Source organism: Choristoneura fumiferana, chromosome 3 (genome assembly GCF_025370935.1).
Source record: "Choristoneura fumiferana chromosome 3, NRCan_CFum_1, whole genome shotgun sequence".
NCBI lineage: Eukaryota > Metazoa > Arthropoda > Insecta > Lepidoptera > Tortricidae > Choristoneura > Choristoneura fumiferana.
In genome coordinates this window covers 17,560,373-17,580,938 of record NC_133474.1, presented here as the reverse complement: position 1 = coordinate 17,580,938, position 20,566 = coordinate 17,560,373, and the positions used below count along the sequence as shown (strand labels likewise).

Genomic DNA, 20,566 nt, shown 5'->3' with positions numbered 1-20,566 from the left:
GTTGCTTTTTCCGATGCAGAGACGTTCATCATTGAGGAGTCCTGGTGCTTCACCACCCATTTTACCATATGCATTACGAGGAGCATAAATTGCTTAGCAACTGTGTCAAAGTAATTAAAATTTAACCCGTAAAATACTTGTTATTGAATAGTAACACCGATGGTCAATATTGGTCTTCATCATCAGTTTCTCTTCACCAAATGATGATTTTCAAGAGCAAATGCACGAATTACTACTAAATATACCAATTTACTATAGGTGTCACTAAAACATTTGAAGAGTTCCCTCGATTTCCTTAAGATCCAATGATCAGATCCTGATTTGGTGCTTATGGGACCTAATTGAGAAGACATTCCTAGACGAACGCAAAAACAAAATTTTCAAATAGATTCATAAATGACGGAGTTCTGAGGTAACAAACATACAACCAAATTGATAACCTCCTTTTTTGAAGCCGGTTAAAACACCTTTTTGTATGAGTTCATTCATCAGAGTATCATTAGATTAACCGGAGTTATTGCAATGATGACATCGAACTCACATACAAACTTAAAAATCCATACAGCAAAATGTGAAAACAGGCCTTAAGAGGCTAAAAAAACGTAAACAAGGGTTCTGCCTTTTCGCAGTCTTTTTTTTTTGCCAAATGTCTCATATGCAAACTGTTTCATTTCCCAAACTCTTAATTTTCTCCGAAATCTATTTTTTTTCTCGGTGTTAATTCTTATGCTTTTATAGAACACAGTAGGAAGGTTAGGTTTGTTTTTTGAAAGTTAGAAAAATATACTTACAGAGAAATTCCCGAGTTGGCAAAAATGAAACAGTTTGGGAAACGAAACATTTGGGAAACGTGAGTTGGGAAAGGGCAGAGAACCCAACTCTTAAATAGATATGAATCGAAGTGTTGGCTTAGTACGATGGCTACTAGTACGGTAGCGCCGCAACGGCTGGTGGTCTCGCGCCGCTCGGCATCGCGGTCGGCAACGGCGCTCAACTTTTTGCCGTCGTTGCTCGACTCATTAACGCACCATCACATGCACACGGCAACATGATCCACGTTTCATGCTCATGTGCTCGAACATTCCCGTGACACATTCAAAAGTAGCATTCGGAAGTTTATTCCGGTGTTGATACTCGTATAGCATTATCAATCAGAATCTGTATACCAACGCTTCTCCAACTGTATTTACTACTACATTTTCATAAATAAATAATATTCTTATTCTTCTTATTCAAAAGCACGTTCGGGGCCGAATAACGATAGCAACTAGTGTTATATTTTATCTTGTCCCCGATAATACGTTCAAAAGAATACTTAAGATAACGTACACAGGAACAAAAACGAAATATATGCGTAAAAACTACAATAATTAATTAACAATCAAATTATAATATTTCATATTAGAAGTCATGTGGCGAATGGCGTCCGCGGAACGGGAGACGAGCTGTCGGTACTCTGTAGGCCTCCAGGAAAGCACGAGACCGGTCTGAGTGGAGAGCCTTGGGGGAGGCCTATGTTTAGCATGTGGAGATATCCATCTATACGTATCTATCTATCGCCAAATCATAAGCTGGATTTTATTTCTACAAAGCATTAAGGACTTTCTAATACAGTAAGGCTCTAGGATGAAGGGACTACCGGAACTTAAAAAAACTCATACATGAATGCTTAAAAAAATCTACTCGAGTCTTATCCGTTGGTTGTTCGTACTCCTAGTTAATTAATTATATTCTTTTTTTTGTAATTGAAATGAGGTAAATAATCTTAACCTGTCTTTTTATTGCAAAATACTTTTATAGAACAAGTACTTAGTACTTACCTAACAATTAAATTATGATGTGATACAGTCATTTTTAAAGTTAATTATATTGTTATGGTTTCGTATGTAAATAATTAATATCTAACCGTTTTACAATGAAAGGGCAGGTCAAGATTGTTTAATTCTTCTCTGTTGCTGAAAAAACCGTATAGTTATGAACGTTTATGTTACAGAATATCCAGCCCGGGACAATTATCCCCGGTTTAAATCCGTCAGAGGCAGCGTATGTACCAACACTGTTCATTATAATTTTATTACTTTGTTTGGAGGCAATTACACCGAATATAATACGAATGAATTTCCTTACACGCCCTCTAAAGCAGGATCCGGATCTACCGTATTATGAGATCTCTCTATTGCAATGTAATCGATCGGATATTGTTGCATAATTATTCGATCCTGTAGCAGTAATATTTTTACTAATTATCCGACTCGATAGTAAAACCGCTAGAGAAAATAAGTAGGTAAGGCATCCGAAATGTTCACCATACATTGACTCCTGTCTGGGAGTCTGTTGGAAATAAATATTATTATGGTCCAATATTACTATAGCCACTGCTGCATGACACTATTTGTTTAACTTAACTTTAATCATAACGTGAGCTATTCTAATCATGACTAGTATTAAACTTCTTCTTGCGATAACTTTTATTATAATAATATGAGCGGTAGACATGATTGACCCAGTATACGTTGGCGATAATGACACACAATTCGTGTTAACTGTTTATATCGGAATGTAGGCAGCTAGCTCTAATGAGCAGCGACATAAGCACGCTGCACGACGATCAAAGCGTCTCCTCGCGTGGCTGCCCTTACTTAATGCCGAAGACACCCATACCTCATATTCATACGGGTATGTGTGTATGAACAGAACAGTTTGTGTATCGAACGTAACATAATGTGAGCGCGTGCACCCGGGCCGGCTACGCGCCACCCAGAGGGAGTCGCGCTTTCTTCTCACGCTTACCGTTACACAAGACAACTAGACGGACGGAACCTTTAATTTTCTTCCTCTGAACGATTAACTGAGATTTTTAATCATGTCAGAATTAATTTGACGTTTTTAGAGAATGAGTGAACCTCATTAAACGACAGTGATAGGTGTTAAGAAAAAGAAGAAATGAAACGACCTAACGATTGACTGCGTCTGAGTATAAGTAAATTCGCGCTGTTTTAAATATACCTATTCAAATAAGATTTCTGAATAGATAGTTATAATCCGTCGAATGGATGGTTTGGGGCTTGAAATATAAGGCCGTAATCGAAGGTTTAAGCCCCGTCGATCGACGTTTGACAGCGACACGAAATCGGGATGATCAAAACGGGATTTGGAATGTCAATCGGACATGCCGTAATATCGCGTAAGTACGACCGCCCTCAAGCCCGGACTCTATCCGCGCACGCACTGAAATGGGTCAGAGGTCCTCGGAGGATTGTGTAAATTGCTTTGTTACCTATGTGATATGATGGACCGGTATTGCGTTTTACTATTGCATGAGGACAGAATAACTCCTGAGTACGTTATGAAAACTATACTAAATGCTACGTAAGTCAACAATCCAGATGTGTAAGCTAACTTCACTAGTTTTCATTTCATCGAAAATAAAATTAATAAGTAAGTAATTAAATATTGTGGGATAATTAAACCAAATGATCCAGTCACAAACTAAACAAGTTTAAATCATGAGCGGTTAGATAACGAAATAAGAAATAGCATACATACATATATGCATAGAAAAATCACACTTGAATACATAAGGACAAGGGTACAATCATTTGTATTCATCATACGAGTGCCTTCGCCCCTTCCGGGAATAGACCTCTAAATTCCAGAACTTTTAACTTCATAGTCAAGGCCATATGACTGAGGCTCTCCCATCACCAAAAGCTCAGTGGAAATATGAAAATCCGACCAAGTGCAACTCGGATTAGCTGTTGCCCGCAATTTCGACTGCGAAGAATTTTTTTGTCGCGTGCTCGTGATAACTATACATTTTTCCGGACATACACTAATCCTAAGTCTTTCTCAGGGTCTCAAACTATCCCCAAACCAAATTTCATCATGATCGATTGAATTCTTTACACGTGAAAGTGTAAAAAACATACATACCTACTCGGTATCGCATTAATAATATTAGTAAAGATAAGCAGTGTGTGTGACCAAATTTTACTGAAGATCCCTGTATAGTTGTTTTCAGGACTTTTGAACAGTGGTGAACCAATCATGTTTCCATATTTTAGACGGACTTCAAGTTCTCTATTTTTTCGCACTCGCTATTTTATCAATCGATTTAGGTAGAGATACCATATTTTTGAGTTAAGAGCACAACATAGAACACAGCACAACACAACGACACGCTCCTAACTATTACATGATAGCAAAGTTAAATAATGTCAACATGCTCACAAGCCTACGGCCTTCCCGATGCCATTAGGTACAGATAATTTCACTCATAAGGAAAGTTCCCAATTAGGAAACTTCACACATAGCTGTTGGCAATTAGGCAAATTGAAAGAAACCAGCCATTCAGACATTTATTTCAAGTAGGTAAAGGTAATGACGCAGCTGGCAAGAAACAATTGTCAAGTAAGAGAAAGCTCGCGCTCGCAGCCCAGCCCCGGCCGGGTCACCGGCGGCGGCGCTCGCGCGGCAGCGCCCGCGCCGCCGATACCCGTCAGATCTAATCAAATAATACGTCATTAGGTACCCAGACGCGGGTCCATCACCGTAATTGCCGTAAATTAACTATTGTGCTTACTTATATGTTTACAATACATTTCACTTTTCGGAACACACTGAAGATCTTTAGATAACGAGAAGTTAAGAAAGTGTAACAAATGTACAGTAATGGTGAGAAAACACCCATGAGTAGTACGAAGCGTGCAATTCTTCGTCAATAAATAAGGAAAACTAAGTATGTTATGGTTTATTACAAAGTAAATAGATAGAATAGTTAATTGACCAAGCAAATTGTCGGAGGAAATGTACGAGTTACGGTACTTGTTTGCAAGGTAGGTAGGTATTATCGTCTTAAGCTTTTCAAGTTTTCATAGATATTACTAAGTAACCAAGATTTCATCGGAAGAAAAGTTTACTAAAATAGATTTTACATGCTCTTATTCAATCTTGCAAGTCGTATTTCGCCCACTTCCAGTTGTTGGAATTAAAAGAACAGTATAGCTAAACCAAAAAGCTTGTATTTCTTGTTATTAAAACTTTTTTATTTTATTACATGGGGGCACAAATGGGGGGGACCATATGTTGTTTGTTTGTTTGTTTGAAGGGAGGGAGGGTTCATCTGTCTGATGTACATAATTTTTTCACAAATATAAAGGGAGTTGTGGCGGTCAAGATGGGATGCCTTTGCCTTAACCTAGCAGAGGGGCACTGCAGTACCACTACCATGAGTTTACAGTGACCGTACTCGATAGCGACGGCGTAAATTATTTGTAGAGGCGCTGTGCCTCTAGTGTGGCGTTTTCACAAAACATTCGTTTACTATTCAAAGTCGAAAATCGAGCGTTCGATCGTCGATACGTAGCCGCTACATGTGCACGGTGCGGCGTCGTCACCCGTTTTCGTTACGATACTCGGACGAAATAGTTTACGTAGCAAAAGCAAACCTACACTAACAGAAGTTGTTGCGCATACTTTCCGCTAGAGGCGCTGTCCGTGTTTCCATACAAATTGAGATTTAAACGCGAACGCGATCGAGACGTATTTTGTGAACGGAAAAATACACTAAGCATACTGTAGAATTCTCCATACCAATAATTTACGCCGTCGCTATCGAGTACGGTCACTGTAAACTCATGGTAGTGGTACAGGTTGGCTGGCAAAAAAGAAAATGTACTGACCCTAATGAACATAATAAGCTACTATCGTAGGAAAATGTAAAATTCCTACGGGACGCAGTTGAAGTTGAATTTATCATCGCGACCGGTAGGTACCATACCACATCTCACTCCGACACCGGTAGCGCACGGCGCGCTCCAAACCTAATGGCCGACATTATCAAGCCAGTCAAACGACCACGACGGAACTGCCGTAATAAATTGCCCAACTAGTTTAACCGTAAGGAATACCATCTGCTTATTAATGCAAAATGCCTTTAGCATCTTTTCTGTGAAACCTTAATGGACTCATTAGCTCAACTTGTATAATACCCTCTCTAAATCGTAATTTGCGATGACATTAGTCAGCGACAAAGAAGGTAATTCTTTAAAAACAAAGTGATTCACAGGAGAAAGGCAGAAACCAAAACCATGACTTATCGACGTCGTGTCAATGCTGAATCACAGACTTTCGCCGTGGAAGTGACAAATTAACTTTTTAATAACGTCTTTGTTCAAAGATAATTTGTATTAGTTCATTCATTCCTGACTCTTTAAAGTTAAAACTTAGATTTTCGTTTAAATATACGAGATGTGGAGCATCTTTGGTTACATTTTCGTGTCTTAACGATGATGGTCTTTATTTGCATTAATCACTCGCAATAGCTACTCAAAGTTCTTTTTAAAAACAAAAGAACAGACACTGCAAATAATTATTTGAATATTTAATATAACACTTAGATAAAGGCAAGCGTCGGATACTCAATTAAACATTATAAGTTATAATAAGTAACGGTAAAAGTTCGATGCCATGAAACCTACCCCAGGAGCCAATTGCGGTGTGTCAGTTAGTTCCGAACATTCCAGGACAGAGTGACAGGGGCGTGAAACTTTAATGGCGGCGGTATATCTTGGTAGAGCTTACGATAAATTTATAAAGAGAGGTACAAAGTTTTAGAACTATAAAGTTTTAAGAGAATCGCAGCATTTTAAATCGAGTGTTGAGAATTGTTACTTAAAGTTAATGATTAAATTAAAATGTTTACTTTTGCTTGGAAATATGTTCCATATCTTAATTTCGAACACAGATCAAAGATATAGTTATTTTTAGTCATTATGTATGTCACATTGTTTAGCTACGTTATTTTTGCATTCTATCTTAACTAATAACTTAGTTATAATTATGATAAGACCAGACCAATGTATTTTTTACTGTATTCTGAATTTGAATTGGAATTTAATAATAATAATCAAATATGAGCACTGACGAAAGGTGTACTCAAATCAGTCTTGGGTTCGCCCAAACAGTAATATTAATAGGGCGAAACACTCCTCAACGACCCTTAAACGAAGATAGGCACACAAGCTCACATTCTAAGATACCGTTGAAGATGAGCATCACTATCTGCGCTCGTGTCACGAATCGACAAGCATTTATAATACGGAACGCGTCCACCTCTATCGGCGACCCCTTAATTGCCTTTAGTGCGAACAGATTGTGTTTGAGTATTTTTTATATGTACCTATAAAATTGAGCCCGATCTGTCCGCTGGTACCGTCGAGTCTCGTGCCGCATAAAGATCGTGTCTTGAATTATCCCGCTGCGTAATTGGCGGACGTGCGTCGAATAGCCCATGGTAGTAGAGTAGAAGTCACCGCGCCGCAGCACGGCATGCTCCGCCCGATATACTAATAAATAATACGAACATTACCAACGGTATTCGAGTGACGCAACACAATTATGTTTTGGCTACCGCCGGCATAATAGGGACGTCAAACTTTGATTACAAATCGTAGTGGTATGATAATTTCGGATTGTTAAGTGCTTCACAACTACAAACTGACAAAAGAGTTACTTAGTCTGTCAAAGGTTTGACTTTTCGTCAGATGATTGATTCTCTTGGGGCAGTAGTTTCGAATATTATGGTCAGATAATTACTTGCATAAAATTTTGACTGAAGGAAGCGAGGATTGTTTTCGTCGTTCTCATTGACTTCCGAACTTCGTTCGGTTGGTTACGTGCATTTTTACCGATGTTGTGATATATACCATAGCAAATAGCAACACATATTACTAAAAGTTTTTTAAAATGGAACGTTTTTAGTGCTCCGAACGGAGAACGAATCCGCACCCACCATGCCATGCCATGCCATGCCATGGTGTCCTACCGACTGCAGACCACCTGGGAACATTTGATCAGGAAAGACAGGAAAAATCTTGACTGCTCTCAAACGCCAATAGTAGCGTACCGCGTCCGATGCAAGCCACCAACATACTTAAAAAAAACATGGATTTCGTTGAGCAAACTCGTTGCCAATAAAACACAAACACAAAAATACATATTACGGTTCAAAAGATACAGCCCGTAGTAACAAAGTCCCGTTAGGAAATACCCATTGATTACAGAAGCATAAAACACTAATAACGTAACGAATATTTACACAGCAAATAACAGTTCATTATTTTAGAAAACGGTTAAACTTACACCGAATAAGACAATGATCTATTATTATACGAGGAGATTCGTTGTATGGAGACTTCCGAATAATTCTCCCGCTTGTGAAACTTGGAACATGATGAAAATAGGTAATACAGATTATAGATTATACAATAATCCAACAACTTTTCTTACGAGAAGTTAGGTATTTTTACCTAAACATGAAAATCGTTTATAGCTCTCTGCGAAAAATTACTCAGACTGAAATTCTTTCTGTATACGTACCTATGTACTACTTAAAATATGTATGTAAAACTATCAGTTGTGCAGTTTCCTCACGATGTTTTCCTTCACCGCAAAGCTCGTGGTAAATTTCAAATGTAATATCGCACATGAATTTCGAAAAACTCAGAGGTGCGAGCCGGCGCTTGAACCCACGATCCTCTGCTTGAGAGGCCACAGGTCAAAACACTAGCCCACCACGGCTTTTTAGGGTTCCGGAGCCAAAATGACAAAAACGGAACCCTTATAGTTTCGTCAAGTCTGTCTGTCTGTCTGTCTGTCTGTCCGTCCGTATGTCACAGGCATTTAACTACAAGATGTATATCAATGAAATTTGGAGTACAGATGTCTTATCAAAGCCGCTATTTAGTTTTGTAGTTAAATTACAAAAATAAATATTTATAGGGACACTCCATACACGTAACAGAAATTGAAAAAATGTTTTTTTTTTAACTCGCATCAACGTGTGGCACATAGGTCGACAGCTCGATTAAGTGAAGATAATCAGCTCTTTTGTGTTCTAGTAAACCATTTGGATTCTCAACGAAAATTTTTCAACATGATCGGATATAGGTACCGGTAAGTATAAGTCCTGAAATAATGCAAGATACTTGAAAAGGGGACACAAGCCCACAACCTCTCTGTAGTTGTAAACCAAAAAAAAAAAAGGTAACGCTTAATAAATACTTTCAACGAAAATTGGTTTCAACATGATCGGATATAGGTACCGTTTTTAGTAAGTAGTAAGTAATTGGCGAAAAACTGCGCTTCTCAACAAAAGGACGTAAGTGCCGTGAAGATACGCTCTTTTTCTGGTAATAGATTTTAAGACTGTAGTAAATGTTTTAATTGTGTTATAACGCACATAATATTACTTGTTTTTTTTCGTAATGGCTACGGAACCCTACCTTGGGCATGTCCGACACGCTCTTGGCCGGTTTTTTTTATTTTGATTTATCAATAAATAAATATTTTAAGTAACAGATTTCAATTATTTCCATTTTGCACTTATTTATTTTACTTAAAATAAGCCATGGCTGTTTGCAAGAGCCGCCGTGCTGCCTTTAATTTTTAGGGTTCCGCACCCAAAGGGTGCCAACGGGACCCTATTACTGAGACTCCGCTGTCTGTCTGTCTGTCTGTCTGTCCGTCTGTCACAGGGCTCTATCTCTGAAGCCGTAAAAGTTAGACACTTCAAATTTTCACAGATTATGTATTACTGTGGCTGCTATAACAACAAATACTAAAAATAAAATAAAGTTACAAATTAAAGGGGGTCGTCATTCAAGAAACGTGTTTTTTATCCAGCGTTTTTTGGTTGCTAGGCGTTATTAGCCGTTGCTAAGGCGAACGAGTCGCCTAGCAACGGCTAGCTATGTCGTTTGAATATATTTACCTTTAAGTTTGCGATTTTAATGATGTTATATAAAAAGCTTCATAGTATAATATAGTTACGGTCTGATTGTGTGGTTTATTCGTTTTTGTGCAAAATTAATAAAGCAATTTATGAACCACAAACCTCAATGAAGCCAACTTTGATATAGCGCTCGCCAAATCCACACCGTATTAATCACTATGTTTACCTATTGTTTTTTACACTAAAAAAATCATACTTACTAAGTATTTAACACCATTTACAAGGTTTATAATACAGTTTAAAAATTATTCACACTAGTCGAGCTTCTTATTATTTAATTACACAACATACGAATTTCCCGCGAATGAACCGTGCTGACAGATATATTTTTTTTAGCCGCGCGCGGCGCTTTGCGGGCAATGGCTTCAGAAGCAAACAGCCAGAACCAAAGAGGATGAGAATACAAATGTTTTTTTGCACAATTGCTAATATTTCGGCGATATTTTCTTTAGCTTGCCCTGTTTGCTTATTTATTTATTTATTGTTTGTTTGGGTCAAATCTTGGAAGCTAAATTTGACTTACTTCCAGTGGTCCGATCGACTTGAAATTTTGCATACTTATGTAAATTTGGTGACAATACAATAATCTAGTAGTGATATCTTGGTGGTCCTGCCAGGATCGTCTCTGCAGGAGGGAGCTCCACAATAGTTATAGTACCGACTTGAAATTTGGTACAGATGTAGTTAAGACGACAATGCAAGTACAGTCAACAAAAAGTACATTCGGCAAAAAAACCTGTATTAAAAATGAAATTTTTAACAAAAACTTATTACAAGCATTATATTTATTTGCAGTGTAGGTATCTAATGTAACTATGTTTGCTCGGGTGGAATCTTTCAACTCAAATTTGAAGTGGATATCTTCAACCGATTGAGCTGAAATTTTACACGTATGTATAAATCCGATGACAATGCAATATTATATTATAACATCCATGTTCAACCAGTCTCAGTCAGTCAGTCAGTCAGTTGGTCTCCAGTTGATCTGATGATAAAGCTAGCGGGTGACCATAGGACTGTGATAAACGACTCGACCGCATCGAGTTTGGACTCGTTTGTCGTCTTGACGAGTACTTTGGTAACCAGGGGCATAAAGTACAGTCAGCAAAAAAAACTTACATTAAAAGAATTTTAAGAAAAACTTTTTCTAAACTGTTTACGGAACCCTTTATGTATGAGTCCGACTCGCACTTGACCATTTTTTTTATTTGATTTGGTAAATTATTTGATTGTGTTTTACGGAGAACGGTATAGGAATTACGAAGCACGACTCAGAAAGCCCTCAGTATTCGACTTCGGGCTTCTAATAGTCTCACTCGTAATTCCTTACTTAATTACCGCCACTACGACTTTATTGTTACTTACTCCTATTCATAAAAGTTACAAACCTCCTATCGTGAAGGTCGTTTTTAATCATATCCTCTACTATTACCTCTACATAAAAAATAATATTTTGTCAGTGACTGCGAGTTGAAAAAAATGATAAATTATGAAGACAATTTTATGTTATAGCTTCAAGCGTTTATAATGAAAGGGTTTCATTATGAACTTACGATAACGCGCATCTTAGTGCATTGTTGCTTCGACTATTTACAACGCAAATGCAAGACCATGTTTATATTGTATTAAGGATCTTTTAAAAATTAGGGGTCAGTAGGATTTTGGCCCGCCGAATGCGTAACAATCGGAGGCGGACTTCACGCAGACGCGTGATTAATCCGATCATCATTCCCCGTTAAACCTTTAGAAAGATCAACTACCAAGTGGTCACATCTAGTTACGTATATTTCACAGCCGACAAACGATAGCGCTTTACTTACTGTAACAGTGACATCTAGCGGTAGTTCAAGAAACTAAATCTTAAAAAACCGAATACATACAATGGATGACGCAACCAAAACAGGGTATACAATAGATATTGTAACAAAAAATAGCATAACTTTTATTGAACTATTTCGAGACCTATGATATGACACCCAACGCCATCTGTCGACATTTAGGGTGAAACATTTTTTTCAGTAAAACCACTATCTGAACTAGACTTAGATAAAGATTTATTAACGTTTTAACAGTGTTTGTATAGAAAGGTCTCGGAACTATGTACTCGTAGAGTTAATATATGGTAACATGACGTTGCACGTGCTTTACAATAGGTACAATACAAAGACTCTTTATTGTACACCAGACATAGTAAGCGATACAGAAAACAGATACACAGAGAAACAATTACAAGGCGAGCAATAGGCGGCCTTATCGCTTAAGAGCGATCCCTTCCAGGCAACCTTTTTTACAGAAAGAAGGAAGGACTAGTTTACAACAGGTGCTTTAGTTCTGGTTCAAGCTTTAATTCTAGTTCCCACACCCACACTTTATATCATTTATGTGCAATCTCCCTTTATAGATAGTGTCAATGAGAAATAGCCTATTGAATACTAAACGGAAGTAGATGGGTAGTTTATTTGTTTGTTTGTACTCTTTATTGTACAAAAAGGAAAAACAAAAAAGTTACATAAAAGGTAAAGTGTTAAGTACAAAGGCGGACGTATCCACATGTAGTAGTTTCCACACACAATTAGACATTTTACAGTTGACTCAGTTTCAATTAAATTATCTGGCGCGGCAGGTGATTGTCAAAACAATAAAATCAGTTCTTCGCATCGCGTGAGTCGCAGAGGTACAACATTGATTGGATGAAACTGCCCAAAGTTTAATCGAGCTGTCAGTCAAACCTGGCCGGAGAAATTATTTAGACGAAATTAAATCAGATCGAGCCATGATCGAGCAAAATTTAAGCGTAAAAATGAAAGAAGTGGATGTAGAAACAAATAATTCACATGTCTTATGTAGGCACAGACAAATAATTACAGAGGTAAAGCGGGGAGAGCGTTTAATGGCAGTTCTGACTAAACCCGAACAAATCCGAGGCACCCCGCAGTTGTCGGGACAACTTTCTTAATATGCCACTTTTGCTAATGACTTAAGATGGGCTTATGCATGTCTCCACGGGAACCCTCGCTGAACTTCCTTGCCTACTCATAACATAATAAATAGAGCAAGACTTTTTTTAACTCAGAAGAAGTCATGTCATCTCATCTACCTCTACTACTTATCTAAAACTAGCTGTTGTCCACGACTCTACCTGCGAAGAAATCGTTTATCGCTATTCCGTGGGAACTACGCAGTTTTCCGAAAAAAAAACTATCCTATGCCCTTCCCAAGGTTTCGAGCTATCTCCATATTAAACTTCATCTAAATCGGTCCAACGTTTTAAGAGTGAGTAGGTAACGAATAGGCAGAAAGAGAAACGGACAGATAGACTGACAGATTTATAAACAGATTTTACTGATAGATTTAGTAAGGATTAGATAATAGAAAATAAATTTAATAAATTCGAAAGGACATAAGAAAGATGCTGATTGGAAAATATGTATAGGTATGTGATGTGACTGATGTGTAAGTAATAATTATTATCCGCTACAGATATAAAAATACCATAGAAAGAAATTTACGACGACTTTAACCGCAAACCAAATGTTGCAAAACAATTCAAAACAAAGGAGTTCACGATTCATTTGAAACAGCTAATTTGTCAAATTTTAAAACCACGAAAGAATGTTAAATAAAAAACCTTAATGATGGGTTATTACAATTATCATTATTTTATATTTAGTACTCAGGCTGATTGCGGAATCCATTTAAAAATGTATACATGTAGAGTACTTATTCCGTGTGTAAGTGAATGATTTTCGGTGTAAATAATGTAGGTGAAGTCACAGTGTGGGCTTTAAACGGTCAGAAGCTACAAAACGCGAAAGTGAATCGAGCAAGGCAAGCTCGCGGCGGCGAGTGCAGTGCCGTTAGCAGCGAAATCGGATGATGCTCGTTTAACGCACATGTAAATAGGCCAGTGTGACGCGCTCGTAAACGCTAACAGTATCCATGGGAGATATATGTAAAATAGAGAAGCTCTGAACTTTCACTAAGTTTGATTGGATTATCAACCGACGGCTGAGGTTGAACTTTAAAATACCGAAGAACAAATAAGGTGAAAGAGCAGATTTACACTAGATTTTTTAATAATTAGCATCTATCATCCAGGTGCTCAGTAAAATTTTTGTGATAATAATTGAAGACAAAATATTTACCTCCTTCCAGTTAAGAAAGGAAAGGTTTTACCATAAAAAAAAAAACATAAAAACTGCTTAGAAATGCCTAAAATAACAGTTTTCTATGAATTGACACGTGTTAAACACATATTCTCAACAGCTGAAACGCGGCTAAAATTTAACTATAACAAAAGTACTGCAAGACAAGACAAATTAGTTTTGTCAAGTACTAAACAACGCCTATTTTTAAGGGATCCCTTTTAATTGATTTGGCATAATTTGTATATGCATATTAGTACTGTCGCATAGTAATACTTTGGCCTGCTACTTTTTTGGCATATTATGATATTAGAATAATTTCAGTTGGACTAATTTGTATTAGACTAATAAACATTATGCATAATTGTTTGGACGATTGATTATTTGTTATAAATGAACAATTAGGTTAGATCACGTTAGGTACATTATTTATATTAGTAGTTTATGCTATTTGACGTTAGTCTTCATGAAAATGATGCTTTCTGTATTTATGCTTTTTAATTTTATGCGTAAAAATATGCGTAGGTAATGATGAGTTCACATCGCTAATTCGGCTAAAAGCAATTATGCGTAACAATAATATTACAAATCATTTTATGCCATGCAATAGAGAACCTATTTTAATAGCTCTACGTACAATTACCAAACTATATAATTTTAAAGTCCACTTACGCGATTATATGTTAGGCGGCTCACACGCTGTATTGATTGCGACCTCTGTAATCTGACGCTGCTGTTTGTGGACAAACAGCAGTCAATTATTTCTGGACATCCGTAAATGTTTACTACAGCCTGTCAGGCGGTATGTGTAATGTAAGGGATGGATTAAACGTTTTCCGAAACGCTCACGTACGGCGTTCATATGGTCATAAATATTATAAATATATTAAGTTCGATATTGCATTTACTTGAGTACCTACTTATTAAACAGAGGCAAATACCCAGTGAAACAGTGTTCATTTTGTTACTTGCTAGGCTCGAACCGACAAAAGTAAAGAAATAATTCTGTGAACAACAAAGCGAAGTTGAATGCTGTGCAGTGTGTACGCACACGATAGTCTTGCTAAATAATGCTGTAACTAGAACACATTGAAAAAAGGCATACAGCCAGGAAGGAATCGAACCTGCTTCCTCGTCATTCTGGGATTTATGCTTTTACCATCACTGCATAGAAAAGTGGGTACTTATGTTAGGAAACAAAATGTACCTGTTCAGTAGGCGAGTACATCAATATAATCAACTAAATAATAAAGTATCAGCATAAGAGTGGCGTAGCGTATTTATTGCGTGATTCGGAGGGGGGCGGGGGGTGCAGGGAAAGCCTGAGTTTTCCGGGCTAGTAGCCCGTGGCCGCCACGCTGCGATTCCCCCAACGGCGCATGCACCGCTTGATTGCCGCTCGTAACGTGCACTGCGTTTATGGTTTCCTACACCGACAAGCGTTTATTACTAGAAACTAGCAATTCAGATCCATTTACTGCTTTGATAATAGCACTACCCATAATCGATGGACGTTACAATACAACTCACCACTTAAGTAACGACCTGATATCTAATTCACTTTGTTCAACAGCGTCACCATAGTATGTGTATGTGCAAGTATCTAAATTTATTTAGTGTAATATTAGCTGTCTGTTACTCCATAAATAATATATGCAAAAACATATTTAATATGCACCAAGAAATTGAAAGTGAAGCAAAGCGAGACGTCTAATACAAATAATTAAACATGTGACGTGGGGTGAGGTGAGGACGCGACGCAGCGCCCGAAGAGAGATGCGTGCGGAGAAAACGTCACCGCTCCGGCAGATTCCACGGCTCCGCCTGTCCAATTAAACTGCTCACATCACACAGCGCTTTACAAGAATCTTAGTCGCGTTTCTCGTGAAATCTTCATTTCCTTGTGTCGTTTTTTTAACATTGAAGATTTCTCTCACAAACTTATGACACTAGTCTAACGTTAAGAAATTATCAGTTTATCGATGCAGATAGTAACAGTAGACCTTTTTATTTGCAGGGATTTAATTCCCGCGGCCGTATCAGAATATGGGTGTGGGTGGTAGCGCTGGCGGTGACGACAGCGCGCGTGCGCGGCGCCTGCCCCTGGCCGCCAGTGCCCGCGCTGCAAGATGCCTGCGTTTGCGCCTTCAACCTCGCGAGGGACATGTCTGTCCAATGTGATCAGGTAACCTTATTCGCTAACTCACGATTCAACTTAATTATCATTTAAACTTTTCGTAACGACCCGATTTTGTTCTTTTTCAGGTTGATTTCGCAACCCTCTTGAAAGCGTTAAATTCAAGCGCGAAAAACATCCCGATCGACTTGTTATACATAAACAATTCGACAATCCCGTCCCTCAATGATGGTATTTTTACTAATTTGAAAATACACAATATTCAAATTTCCGGATGCAAGATTAACAGGATTGACGATGACGCCTTTCGAGGGCAAGGCCCTCATTTGAAAAACTTAAACTTGCAAGACAATGAACTGGCGGAAGTACCAGTAAAGGCTTTGAAAATACTAACGAATCTATCTCTGCTTGACATATCAAAAAATCGTATTACCCAAATAGATAACCATGCTTTTATTACATTACGAAAGCTGACAACACTCAAAATATCGGACAATAACGTCACTTTAGCACCTCATGCCTTGACCGGATTGGACAGTTCTCTCAAAAATCTTAATCTTAAAGGAACTAAACAAAAATCTGTTCCAGAATGTATCCGTGGGCTGCGCAGCTTAGCCTTCCTTGATTTATCTCAGAACAGTATCAGAGAACTGCCAGGGCCTGAAGGCAAAAAGACTTTTGAAGGATTAGATTCCCTGACAGCGCTAAACTTGGAGCGCAATATAATTGTTTCTCTCAAGGAAGACGCTTTTGCTGGAATTAAAACGACGTTAAGTTCTTTGAGCCTTCTAAATAATCTCTTGCCAGAGTTTCCTTCGGCAGCGATGGAAACCTTAACAGAGTTGAGGGTTCTCGATATCGGATTTAATTTGCTTAACAAGTTACCCGCTGATGCTTTTGCGAATAATCCGTCGATCACGCTTTTAGCGCTCGATGGAAACCCTCTGCCCACCGTGCCGGCCGAGGCTCTCGCGCATCTAAATAACACTCTGCGGGGCCTTAGCATTGGTGGTCGGTTTCTTAACTGTGATTGTCGTCTACGCTGGATAATAGAATGGATTCGAGACGGGGAACTTCAAGTGACATCGCGAGAAAGAAATCCTCAATTTTGTGGCAACCCGCCACAATTTCGTGAGCGTGGATTTTACAGTTTTCAACCAAACGAGCTAGTCTGTGAATATGAAACGACTACTTTGGCACAACAAACAACAACTGTCAGAAAGGAGTTAAATGATTGGAAAATAAGTGAAACGTCATCGACGACAGCGCGGAGCACCACGACGACTAGGACCACCACCACTACCACCACCGCGAGCACGACCCCCGCCGCGAGTAGCGCCGCCAGCAGCAGTGAGGCGCCCGCGCGCGCGACCGAGCCGGCGACCCCCGCGACCCCCGCGACCAGCGCGCGCCCGAGCCGGCCCCAGGTGCCGCCCGTGCGCCCCGCGGCGCCGACTTGGCGCCATGCCCCTCATCAGCGTCCACCGCTCGTTATGAACTTTCCCCAACAGAAACCAAAAATAGACGACTCTAACGAGGTCATCGTTAAGAATGCCTACAGGCAAGACAATTCCGTCATTATACAGTGGGACTCCGATGTCGCTAATATTCTCGGATTCCGTGTGGTGTACAGACTCTTTGGTGATAAAAGTTTCAAGCAAGGCCCGCCCCTAGAAGCCAGCGAAAGAGAATTCAAAATCAAAAACGTTCCATCTCAGGTAAGCGCTACAAGATTTACATTTTACACGAATAGCTAATATAATGAATAACGAGACTTAAGACATAATGTTAATGCTTTGAATACTGTTATGGTAGAAACTTCTAAACTGTAACTAGAGTTCGTAACATATATATCATTATGTACATAAAATAAAATACGAATCTCACCACACATTTAACGCATTTGGCATTTGACGTGGATATTGTAGACAACTATAAAATGTAGGTAACGTTACTGTATGACTCACTGACAGACAATGCACAGCATATACCACTGCAGCTAGAAACATGGAATTTGTTCGGCAGATATATTTAAAAAAAAACACGGGATAGAGAGAAGCAATTATTGTATTTTTCCACGGACAAGGCTAGTTTGTAGATAAAGGTCCACGATGCCAATTTTAAAGTTGACCTTGGTGATAATATTGTAACTGTTCAATGGATCACTATCTGTTGTAATTTGGCAGGAATGTATCGTGGTGTGCGTGATCTCCCTGGAGGAGGTGCACGTGAGCCCGGAGACAGTCCCGTACGGGCAGTGCCGCGAGGTGCGCACGGTCTCGGCCGCCGCCTCCAACATGGACAAGATCACGATCGCGGCCAGCGCCGCTATCTGCGGCACCATTGTGGTGGCCGTGCTGGTGTTCGCGGCGGCATCGAGGCGGCGCGCGCGCACCGTGCACCGCCTGGCGCCGCCCGACAAGCTGCCGCCCGCCTGCTGCGGCGCGCTCGGCACGCCCAGCCCCGGAGGCCCGCTCTCCTCGCTCGCCACCCTCGGCGCGTTCGGCAAGCAGCGTGAGTGGGATCAAGTGTCGGCTTACAGCGCACGTTCGATCCCGCGAGCACGAACCTATACTGAACCGGCTCCCCCCGATCCCTTGCCCGGCCGGCCGGGCCGCGCCCGCTCCCTCGCCGACGGACAGTCGCAGCATAGCTATTCGCAGTCCGGCCGATACGGAGTGCCCGGCTACCCGGGCAGCCTGCTGGGATCTCGAACCGGTGAGTGCCGCCTGGCCCCTTCCCGATCCCGAACGCTTCCTTTTCTTCTTTCGTCGTAGCCTAGGAGTCGTCCGGTGAACGATAATTTTCAATTGCGAATCGAACATTTCAGATCTTCGTCAATCGCGTCAATCACTGGGGGCGGCTTCGGAGCGGGCTTCGCGGCTGTCGCTGAGCGGCGCGGCGGGCGGCGCCACGGGCGGCACGGCGGGGTCGCGCCGGCGGCCGCGCTCGCGCTCGCGGCCCGCCAGCCGCTACAGCGTGGGCTCGCTGGGCATGGGCTACTGCGACACCTCCGACAACTGGACCGACCACGACATGGACATCTACATGGCCCGGAACCCGACGACGCGCGGCGGCCTGGTGCCGTTATAGCGCGCGCGCGGGGCGGCGTGGGCGGCGCGGGAGGCGCGCCAGCGTCCGCGGCGCCCGAGGCCGAGCCCCGACCCGCCCGAACCTCTTGACGGCAGCGACAGCCCACCGTGGGACAGTCTCGAGAAGGACTCCGACTCTAAACACAGATCATGATCCGTGCTACTAGATGTTTGGTAAGGAATGTTACCACTGTCATGATGTGCATAAGATTAATGTTTGAGAAGCAGAGACCGGAATTTTCATTGCACATCCAGCTGTCATAGCAACTTCTCTTTTGTCGACTTATGTAAATATTATAGATATACCAACTTCAAAATCGATTGTTGGCATCTTATCGTGTCATACAGATGATTAGAGTATTAATCTTTTGATCGTTGCTCAATAGTTTGACGGGTAGGTATATAATAGGTATATATAGGTATATTTTATAGCAGATTAAATCCATAGTTTTGTATGTACACTACCTACACTAATGAAGCCAGTAATTAATCAACAACTGTTAAAAATAGCTAAATATACCTATAGGAGGATGGTTCGATCTGTTCAATCAATTCTTGTTGCGATTTTTTTCGAGTACTTATTGAAGTCGATGTGTTTCCTCTATTCAAATTACATGATGATTGGAAGAGATCACTTTTTAGCAATAAGATCGCCTGTTGTTAACTTTTACTCAAATGTTGTAATTTGTAATCAATTGTATTGACACATGAACGAGTATAGTATTAAAAGTTATTAGTAGAAAACCACTATGACAGCTCAATCACTGCCAAGAAAATTCCGATCTCAGAGAGACGCAAATTGTAGGTCCGCATGAAGAGCAACTGATATTTTATTTATATTTTTATGGAAAAATATTCATACCATTTGGTTAGTTACGAACTAGTCAAAAATCTTCCGTCCGTTAATCAATATGTCGAAGCAAGGCGAGTGATTTTGGCTTTTCTAAATTATGGTGCAATATATTATATGAATCCACTAATATTTTATATTTTGGAATTGTTAAGAGTAGTTTATTTTATGTATTTAGATAGGTAATTAGTAAGGTAGACACAAGACAACAAGATTATTGTCTACAGTGATTTTCCCTGAGTGCTGGCGATTCTCGCGAATCCTATAAGTTTTGGTAGGACCAGCACTTAAAAAGCTTGGACTTTATAAGATAGAACTCTACTACATATTGCAGTCGTAAGTTGTACATATTAATCTAATTAAGATATACTATTATTCTGTTTACATTTCTGATAACCAAATACAAAAGAAGCATAATCCAAATGGTGCTAAATGTAATAAAAATTGTACATAGACATATACACTTAATCAAAGAAATATTGTTAATAAAATATTTTTATTATTAAAATGTTATTAAATATTATTTGAGTACTTATTTTATTCAACAAA

At 39.7% G+C, this 20,566-nt stretch overlaps 2 protein-coding genes across 2 annotated transcripts in view; one reads left to right on the top strand and one right to left on the bottom strand.

Moving 5' to 3' along the window:
* Window positions 1-20,536, top strand: part of haf (leucine-rich repeat and fibronectin type-III domain-containing protein hattifattener) — a 27,378-nt gene extending 6,842 nt beyond the window's left edge. Inside the window, exons 2-5 of the mRNA XM_074086010.1 lie at window positions 15,956-16,123; window positions 16,204-17,793; window positions 18,262-18,793; window positions 18,906-20,536. Of these exons, the coding sequence (XP_073942111.1) occupies window positions 15,956-16,123; window positions 16,204-17,793; window positions 18,262-18,793; window positions 18,906-19,168 (2,553 nt within the window). The 3' untranslated portion in view covers window positions 19,169-20,536. The remainder of the gene's footprint in view (window positions 1-15,955; window positions 16,124-16,203; window positions 17,794-18,261; window positions 18,794-18,905) is intronic.
* The window catches only part of Rab3GAP1 (RAB3 GTPase activating protein subunit 1), a 33,461-nt gene that overhangs the window by 10,403 nt on the left and 2,492 nt on the right, over window positions 1-20,566 (bottom strand). The gene's annotated exons all lie outside the window — the stretch shown is intronic.